We start from the raw sequence: 10,570 nt of genomic DNA on the forward strand, positions 1-10,570 counted from the left end.
TTAGTAAAAAAAAGGACTAAGGGTCTGATCCAAAGATTCATTTGAGTCAACAGGGCCTTTTCCAATTATTTCGATGGGCTTTGGATCCCATCCTAAGACAGCATAATCACCAAGAACAGTTGGGCAGGTGTGACCCTGTTATGCTTGGCCAAAGGAGATATTTCCAGAGGCGTCACTCACTGTGGCATGATTGATGCAATAGGAGATTGAAAAATTCATTTTGGCCACCCTTTGGCAAAGTCCTCAGACACCTGTTTAAAGCTGTGTCCACCCATCGTTGCAGAACAATTCCTGTAGGCTTGTGTTTCCTTTCATAGCAATCAATAGGATGTATGATGGTAGTGGCTGAATGGCCAAGTGGGTTAGTGAAGCAACCTTTAACCTCTGAAAATGTGAGTTCACATCCTGCTGCATGTCTCATGATAATGATATCGGTGTTCTCTGCCCAGTTCACAAAGGACATTTATTTACACCATCAGCACCAGATGCTGTCTCAGATACGTGACATATCCCACTGGAGACAATAAGAGATCTGCCTTTATATCAAATATCACAGGAGTAGGTTGGCAGGATTGTTTCATGTGGACTACAAGAGAATTTGGCTCCATCAAAGTTCTCATAACACCATTACTGTGCTCTCTCAGCATCTTCTACTTTTGCAACAGGATGGGATTCATCTCACCTGACCTACATTCTTATCCTGTCTGTGTATGAACTCCACAGAGGATGTGCCTATCTCTCTTTCTGACAGAGAAGTCTAAACAGCTATCTCGGATTTGATGCTTTTGTTCTAGATAGTTGACATCAAGAAAAATGAATCACATTAAATTAGTAAAATTAGTACTGCTAGTTAAGAATCCTGCAAGAGACTTATTCACCATATAATATATTTTATAAAGAAACAATTCAATAGCTTAAAGTTTTTCCAGTGCCTTCTGTGTGAGCTCAATTTGACAATTATCACTCTGGACTAAGTCCTGATCCCAGATGATCTACAAAGATACCTTTTATTCTCTCACCTTTTATTTGTATCCCAATATAATCAGGAGGTGGCAAATTAAGGCTAATCTTTCACAAATAAAAGCAAATACATACTAACTGAGCAACACTGCACATATGCAAGCTTTTCTCTTTTTTTCACTTGTCATTACATTTGCAGCATGAGAGTGCTGGATGTGTAGATCTCACACAATAGTGAGACATACGGTGTGACTGTGTTAACATTATGTGGGAAACCTGGCCAAGATTTTCAAAAGCTGGTGCCAGAAGTTAGGCTCCTAAATAAACCTCCAATTTGCCAAACTGTGTAGAGCTTCACACCATCCAGAGAAGTCAGTAAGAGCTGCTGGATCTAACACGTATTAAAGTTGTGACAATTATTTGGGAATCTATCTATACAGTATGTAAAAAAAAAAAATGTCCTTTTCATTTAATGATCCACATTTAGTTCATCAGTGCTGCTGTCTACTGACAACCTTAAAACAGAATGCTGTTCCCTGTGTGCTTCAATGGGGTTTCTATTTCAAGAGTGTTGAAAATCCCGTTTAAAAGTGACTTTTTACATCGAGCTTTAGACCCACTCAACAATGAGACTCAAACACCCATAGGCTAGATACACAACAGGGACTTGATAATATTGAGTGCAGCAGGCATCTGCTTGGTGGATTTTGTGATATCTGGGCTGGGAATTTTTATGCATTTCAGAAGGAGAACTAAGCACCACACCAGCAAGTCACTTTCTTGGGAGCATCTGAAGTAGATAATGTGAAACATTTAAGGAGTGAAATATTTCTTAATTCTCTCCCATATCGGGGAATTAGATCTCTTAGTCTGGGCTTCTCTCCTGGGGTGTGGGGGGGGGGTCCTTCCATTCCAGGCACATGGACTAGAACCATCCCAGGAGCTCCTCGCTCCTTCCTGTTGAAGGTGTTTCACTTTTCATGGCATAATGACCTCTCAGCTTAGTCAAAAGTAGTAAGAATGTTGGTCAGATGTTAACCAGGAAGGGAGAAGATCTGTTTTCCTCCAAAAAGCTCTCTATTTTATATTAAGTGTAGTAGGAACTTGAGCACCAGAACTTGCCTGAGAGGGAATGAATTAACCTAATGGTCCCTTTCTCCCATGCTCTCAGGGAACAAATATTTAATCAGCAAGGAGAGATGACCTTGTAGTCAGCATTCTCTTACGATGTAATGCAAAATCTTCCAAGCTCTAAATAAGTTCCCTTATCATTGATCCACCAAGCAAAAAGCAGAGAAACAGAAGAATTATATTCAAATAGTCACTCTTGTGTTAAATGGGGACCCTCTCACCACCCAACAAATGGAACTTTATTTGTATAAGTTTATAGAGAAATGCAAATACTGAGGGTTAAGATGTAACACTGAGGACTGGTGTGAGCTTCCAGGATGCCAAGAAGTACTTTAGAAAATGAAGTACTTATAGGTTTATGATCTCCTGTGGATTAAATGACAGCTAAGAGATGACTCTCAGGGGTTATGCACTTATGTGGCACTAGAGATTCAACCATAAGTTATTCTGAAGATGAAACTTGGGTTCCTGAGTGGCCTAAATACCATGTACTTTCTTCTCTGTAGTCTGATCAGAGCTGCACAGTACATTTTGTGTTTGGATATGCCTGCAAAAAGCCTTAGTGCTTCTCTACAGGATGGATGGGTTGTGCCAGAAGAACTGGACACTCAGCAGGGATACTTTCATGAGAGCCTTGCATCTACTCAGAGAAAGTCTGGAAGAGAGCATGGTGGAGGGGAATGAGTCAGGTTCTGCAGGAGACAAACAGTGCAAATTTTGAATGGAATCAACCTCAGTTCACTCTCACCACAAAAAGCATATACAAAACAAACAAAAAAATTCCTACAAGTAAATTGAAGTCCCCCCCCCCCCCCTTTTTGTTTAAGATAGAGTTTGCATCCCACTGGATGTGCTAGATTTGTCCCGCCTTGTTCCAGTGTTTCTTTGGAGCACTTTGTATTGCTTTTCCATTTAACACACCTGTGTTTTTGATAGAAAAGGCTGACATAAGAGAGCATTAATCTGAGGCTAACTGGGCTGAGAACAGTTAGGTGAATGAACTTGACTTTGCAGGTGGCACTTTGCAATTCTCCACTGACCTCTGCAAGCAAGAAGGTGACTGGATTCTCAGCATTTCAAAAGGCTGCTATGAATAGAAAGGTGATTCATGTTGGGGAAAACAGGTTGGTAAGTAAGAGGAGGTGGAGGAGGCTTTCTCAGGAAAATAAACCTATAAAGTGAAACATTTAACTTAATTAAGCAGCCCCATTTACAGTGGAGAGATCAAAGGAGAGAGGAATTGGAGAAGCAAAGAACGCAGTCTATCCCATAAAAGATCAGGTGAAAGAGGAAGATAAGTCTAAAAATAACAAGAAAAACCTGTGCAACCCTCAGTGTTTTATGAACACACTTATTAAAGCAGCAACACTAACCAGACAGGAGAACAGGGGGAGGCTTTTTGGCAAACGGTATTTCTCTGTGGCTCAGCCAAGTCCCAATGGGATGAACACCACATTTCGATCAGCCTGTGCACTAGATTAGCAGAAGAAATAAAGGAAGGGGTTTCACTGAAGAAAGGGAGAAAAAGCAATTGAGACAGGAAAAGAAGAAAAATATCATAGGAGAATCTGGGGACTAGTAAGGGAATTTGTTTTAAAAAGAAATACACAAAGAATTCAGGAGCTCAGAACAATATTCAGATCTGAATTGGAAAGAGACATAATACCTTCAAATAGACAAAAGCAACGTGCTGGGCTGTTTCTTCTTGTAGCTAAGAAGTGACTTAGACTGCAAGAATCTTCCTTTGCTGATCCAGAGCTTTGTTTTGAACCTTTGGCAAATCAGTTAGTAAAACATCCAGATCTAACAAAAATTTTGGTGTTTCATTGGACAGCATTAGAGTCTAGGTTCTGCAGTAGATTAGACCATGTTAATCAGCATCTTTAAACACTGATATTCCTCTAAAGATCTGACCTTAATGATACTTACTCACCATCAATGAAATGAGGATGGCTCCTTTGTTTCCCATCAAAATTTCCAAATGGGCACTGTGAGTTGCTCTGGAACTGCAATGGTTACAGCTAAATAGCTAGGCTAAAAATGTTTTTTCCTCCTAATTCACTGAAAATCTTGTTCAAATGCTTTCTGTGATTACTGGGAAGGAAGGCATTATAAAAACTCTGATTCAGTACATAGAACATACTTTAAAGAAGTCCTTGATGATTTCTTTATCAATGGATAATTTCCTGGGTGAAACCCTAAGAGACTGAAAGAAAATTGGATTTGTTATCTGGGGACAGCTGCAGATATGCAAGTCCAATTTTTAAACAGTTGAAGAAGATAGAGTAAAAGGTCTCTTGGTTTTCAAATTGTTCTTTGTGTTGGGGCTGGCTGCTGCATGTTTTTTCTAGCTCTCTCTTTTTTTTTTTTTTCCTTTTTTTTTTTTCCCAGTTTCCAAATTGAAATGATTTGAAGCCTTGTTTTATTCCCATTATTTCCACTTGTTCTTTAATACCACTGGGAGAAATTAAGAGTGAAAAAGCTGTGCATTTTGCAGTGTCAATGGTGTGAAGCATGCTGGAGATTCCCATTCACCCTGTTCCCGGGTCTTCAAGGACGGCAGAGGGCAGGCAGACCACACCACAGCTCCAGGACCCTGGGCGGGCAGGGACTCCTGCTGCCTGCACACCGCTCGGCATTGCAAAGACATGATATCATGGTCATGTTGGGAGTTTATCTCTGACACAAATTGCCACAGGAAGCATTTTGTCAAAATTTCAATATCAAAGTAGTCACAGCCTCTATAGTGAACAGCTTTATTTACTTAGGAGATAAAGGCAGCTGAGTAGAAAGTTAAATTAGGGTAAGCAGTCTCCTGCTTCTGTATAAATGCTGAAAGGAAGTCAATGCCTCTCTGAAAGTCAAACATCAAAGGAAACACATTTCCAGTACAGCCATTTTTAGACTTCGCCAGTAACTTAAAATATAAATATAAAATCAGGTCAGTGCTGGCTATGCTAACTGTAGGCAACACTTAGGTAGACCTTAAATTTCAAAAATGTTCTAGGAACTTAAAAAAAGGATAGATTATCCCTCTCTGGCTTTGTTCTGAGCATTCCTGAACCACCCATAGCTGGCAAGAAATTATGAAATTAACCTTTAAAGAAGAGCATTTCAGCATTCATGATGCAGTGTTCTGCAGGGGTGTAGCATGCCGCTTCTTTCCCCTGCCTCTGAGCACTGTGCTGCTTTTTCAGATCCCAGCCTAAATCTGTTCATATGCAGAGATTTGGCATAGCCCATTATAAGATGAGAGCACAGCATGAATCTACTTTTTTGGGTACTCTATATTAAACTGCTGAGCCTGAAGTATGTTGCATTCCAGCTCACTAAGACAAAAGACGAATAACTATGCAGCAATATATTTACCTTATCTACATAGCAAGTACTACAGATATCTTTCTTCTGAGATCTTTCTTCAGTAAAATCAACTTCCCTTCGCAGTCCTTGGTCAGGCAAACCCCTACAGAAATCCAATGAGTATGGAGGTCCTAAGGATTTTTATGAGATCATTTTCTCACAGCTGTTATCAGGTGCTTAAAGGAGGCAGCTGGAAAGTTAAGGGGTAGCTTATGGAAAATATCCATTTATCTTTAAACTTTCTAACTTTTAAAATACTTGCAAGCATGGATACTCAAATCAGTGATAAAGATCAGCATTGACATGTTTCAGCATGACATGTTTCCTTCTTTGTGGATCCCAGCTCAACCATGTGATGGCTAATACACTCAAAAATGCAATGAGCTTATGACCCGTCTATCTGTGCAGAGTGTTCATCCTTATGGGGCACTCTGAGTTTTTCAAGAGAGTTATTTTAATCTCTTTAGATGCCATGGGACCAGCTATTGTTCTCACTGGCACCATTTTTGTACTGAAAACTAAGCGCATCTGCATTTCTTAACCAGTAATGGAGTTGCACATGTTTTAAAGAAAAAAAAATTAAATGTAATCTTCTTTTCTGGGGTCACTATATGTTCTGCATGAGAGAAAGATGCATAAGCCTACAGTGCCTAAATTGTCTAAATTAGGGCCACATTTGCCCCAGCAGCACAGATCCTAGGCAGGCCAAATCAGTCTCTGGTGCTGCCTTATTCTTTACAGAGAGAGCAGCCCTCTGTGACTCGCCTGCAGCTGAGAGCTCGGGGCTTCACCTGCTGAAGCCTGGGACCACGGAGTGCAGCAAACAGCATGGGCTCGGATGATGCAATGGGGTTCATTGGACGGGTGATGAAGAACACATAGAGACATATGGAAAAGCGTGAAAATAAGAGCTAAATAAGCTAGATAATGTGGCTTGAAGCAGAAGTCACACTAGTACTGATGTCAGAGAAATAGTGCAGAAACACCCAGATGGCTTCTAGGCAGGGTACCAGCAGCAGTCCAACCTCAGTAGCTCAGTGCTTGCCTGGATTTATACAGCTGCCTAGTACACTGAATACTTAACCAAGATAATATAAAGCTATCTTTACATTATAGATAATAAAAAATAACATTATATAATATCTATTTTATTCTTAAATCATTGCTCTTTTACATTATATGTATGAAGGGTTGCTCAAAGTTGTGATGACTTTTTAAAATAGATGTATTTTTTGGAAATAACATTTTCTTCCTCAGCTGTAATGTACATCTATGCTTTTCCAAATTTAATACCAATACAGAAGTGGAGAAGAATTCTTTAATAACTCTTTCAACATTTTCCTCTTTGTTTTGGCCCAATCATTACATCTAAAGTCTTAAGAGATTAGGATTTAGAAGTGTTTCCAGATACTAAACATCTCTTTTCTTCCTATCACTTCTCTTTCATCACATAAAATCTCCAGCAACTAATTCCTTATTTTACTTCAAAACACAACACATGCACAAACACACATAGCAGAATAAATGACCATGTCTCAAGGAACAGGGTTTTAACAGGCACGGAGATAACAGAAATACCAGACTTTAAATAAAATACCTCATCATAACTTAATACTCCATAAAGAAATGCCTTTGGCTTTTTATGAAGTGTTGGTGTCTTAGAGGTGATCCCAACAGACAGAAATACAGCTGTACAGTAGGAGATCACAATATGAGAGACAATCAGGAAATAGACAGTCTGGACATAATGTTATCTCAGAAACATGGAAAGAAGTATATTTATATACATACAGGGTAGGTAGAAGACTGAGCTGTCAACGGAAGAGAAAGGGTTGAGAGGATATTTTGAAATATCCTGAGTGGAAAATCTGAATTATCAATCTGGGGAGGGGTGCAAAGTATGATTGCTTTTGAGTAAAAATAGAAGTGTGTAATTAAGGAGACACTTACTGTACCGGGTCTGGGATACGGAATGCGACCTTCATATTGTACCCAACGATGATCTACACTCTCTTTGTGAGCATAAGGGCCATTGAAAACAGCTCTGATATCTGCCATGCTGTACACACAAACTGCAGAGCCCTTGAAGACAGAGCTGAAAAAGAAGATGGATTGATATGCAGATTGTATACACCTCTTCAGTGCATGCGTCATACAGTGAATTAATGAATTCCACAGAGTAATGGGGTTTGGATCAACACCTGAGAGTTGATAGAAGTGGTGCTAAACAACAAAAAATGTGTACAGGTCTGATAACTACTGTCATTACAGTTTAAAGCTTTGCTCTATTGAAACATGGACCACTTGATAGACTGCCATTTTTTCTAGCATCTGGCATTTTCCAGTTATCACTTATTAGCTACTTTGATTAGAATTTTCTGCAAATGAAAATTCATTTACATTGTGTTCACATCTGGAAGTCCGTATATTAGTGATATTACAGGTGGTGTGCCTGAGAATTACAAGTTGCATTGGACAGACTAAAAAGAGACAGAAATCAACATTTATTTGTTTTTCTATGCATTTTTCCTTTTTTTAATGTATTTTCTAAAAAAAAACCACAACCAAACAAAAACCAAACCAAATAACAAAAAAAAAACAAAGAGTTCAGTTTTTCAAATAATACCATGCCAGGTTGTTGAGTGGCAAGTACTTTAGTTACTTCATACAAGTACTTTAGTTACTTCATATGCCATTTCATTCATTGTGCAACATTTCATTCAATTTTAAATATTTCATGTGGTTATATATTCTATGGAGCCACTGCTTCTGAGTTAAGGAGTGCCTTGGCAGTTCTTCATTGTACTCACACTGTTCAGCCAGAATTTGGCTAGTCCTTTTTATCTGCACTTAATTCAAAGTTTCTGGAGACAAAAGAAATAATTCTTTATTTCCTTTCCAACAATTCTGTGTAGAGCACCTCACTATTCCAGTGGAGTGGTTCATTAATTAATTAATCAATCTAGCTCCTTGAGACAAAGATGGGTTATTCTTCCATCAACCTTGTCTATAAAAACACTGAAATATCACTTTAGAACACAGTAGGTTTTGATTCTAAGAAACAGCTGATGTCAAGTTGTTGCTTACAGAAATAATGCTTCATGACAATGATTTCTCTTAAACAGTAACTCTAGGTTGCTCAATAAATACAGCTGAAATTTGTAGATTCAACTAGATAAGGTTGAAATTAACTAGCATGCTTTTGATTGTTAAATTTTTATTATTTTTTGCAATCATTCTCAGAAGTCAGGCACACAAAGGCTTAGGGACATAATTTATTATTTCTATTTCTGAAAATATTGTCCTTAGTGACTACAGTCCCATTATTGCAAGCCTTATTCAGATAGTCTCTCACTGCTCTCAGGAATCAGGATCTAGTAATAGAAGGGATTAACTAAAGGCCTGAGTAAGAACTTCAGCATTTATTTCCAGGGGCAAACGTGATCCTAATGCATACCTTGTTGTAGTGAAGACTCCATATACAAGCGGGTTCCTCTCATCTCTTGTAGAAAGTAAGAATATATCTTCTGCAATGGGAAAAATGTTTTTATTTGTTTGTTTTTTTTAATTAAACAACCCTTGAATATTTTTACATCTACCATCTATAATTTAGAGATTTGTAAATATATAACAAAGCATTATTTTGGACTGAATTTTAATTTCTGTCTTGTGAATTTGTGCTAATATTCTGAGGTTTGTCCATTTGTAGATAGTCTGTTTTTTATACAGAATCAGATTTTCACTTTCCCATTTTTGCAGTGAAAGGGAAAACCCCCTGTCCTGGCTAGCCCAGTGGAACTATCACACCCCTATATTTCTGATCAGACTAATTACAGTTATAATCAGGGACTTCTGATCAAAGTCATAAATATTGCCAGCACTGTTTGGAAGAGGAATTAAATCAGAACAAGACACAATGCTTCTACAAACAACAAAACTCCCCCAAGCAATACTGATGTCAAAATAGACCATTAAAGATAAACCAACTTACGCAGCTCATCAAAATGTGTGTCTGCTCCTTCAGGACCAGGTATTGAACACACAAGCCTGGCTTTCAGAAAAGTAGTCCACTTGTTTATTAGGCTCCTTTGACCTCCCATATCATTCTAATAAAAATAAAATTAAAATACATAAATATTAAACAAATAAGAAGAGCTTAAACTTACGATATTTGGTATTGACTGTGCTTCTTCAGTCTGATAGCACAGTTAGATCTTAGTACAGCAATAACAAAGTATTTTTTTATTGTGTTGTTGGTTTTTGTTTTTTTATTCCTCCAAAACCAGTGTAGGACATTCTTTTTAGAAGTAGCTCCAGTAGTCACTTCTCAGCTCAGAGAGTGGGCAATCCAAATTTCCCAATTATATCCAAATCTGTTTGCAAAGTTCTCTCACCAGCTCTGCAGCTGGAATGATGTGAAAACATATGTCTATACCATGTGATTTCTTGTTCCCTGTGGTGCTAATTTTTGCAATCAGTTGTTCTTCAAGAATTCTTTACAAAACCAATAATAATACAGAATATTTAGGAAAGATTTAAAAAAAAAAGAAAAACGACATCCATCAGCAGCTCTTGCAGTGTAAATACTGCACTGTTTTTTTTTGTGTACACATTGTACACATTCCAGGGAAAACCAGTCATATTATTTTAATAATCATTGTTATGGAACTATCAGTCTCTCCTCCACAAACGTGATTTTTTTTTCCCCATTTATTTTACTATGAGTTTCTAAGGTATTAGCATATTTGCCCAAATTTATTTTAGTCACTAGAGGGAAAAACAAACAAACAAACAAACAAAAATAATCTATAAAGGGTCACTTGAAATTTTAAGTACTTTTTGAAGGGCAAGTGTTCTTCTACTGACTTGGATCAGTAAAGAAGTGTGGGGAGAGTGGATCTTAGAAGAAAGTTTCAAATTTTAAGAAGCTGGAACTAAGAGTTTGCTTGGAAGTTTACTTTCCATTGAGTACATGAAAAATCTAATGAATGGCACTTACCTGTCCACTTTGGCCCCAAATAACAGATCTACTTAGGTTCTGCAATATTATTTAAGCTACAATATTTTTTTTGTTTTTTGTTTTTTCATACTGAAAATTGTAAGAGCAATGATATTTCAG

At 37.9% G+C, this 10,570-nt stretch overlaps 1 protein-coding gene across 1 annotated transcript in view; it reads right to left on the reverse strand.

The window, feature by feature from the left end:
• Positions 1-10,570, reverse strand: part of SEMA3D (semaphorin 3D) — a gene marked incomplete at its 5' end in the record, with an annotated part of 60,917 nt that overhangs the window by 27,126 nt on the left and 23,221 nt on the right. Inside the window, 3 exons of the mRNA XM_010172542.2 lie at positions 7,402-7,546; positions 8,909-8,978; positions 9,443-9,557. Coding sequence (XP_010170844.1) covers positions 7,402-7,546; positions 8,909-8,978; positions 9,443-9,557 — 330 coding nt within the window. The remainder of the gene's footprint in view (positions 1-7,401; positions 7,547-8,908; positions 8,979-9,442; positions 9,558-10,570) is intronic.

Source organism: Antrostomus carolinensis, unplaced genomic scaffold (genome assembly GCF_000700745.2).
Source record: "Antrostomus carolinensis isolate BGI_N321 unplaced genomic scaffold, ASM70074v2 scaffold6147, whole genome shotgun sequence".
Lineage (NCBI taxonomy): Eukaryota > Metazoa > Chordata > Aves > Caprimulgiformes > Caprimulgidae > Antrostomus > Antrostomus carolinensis.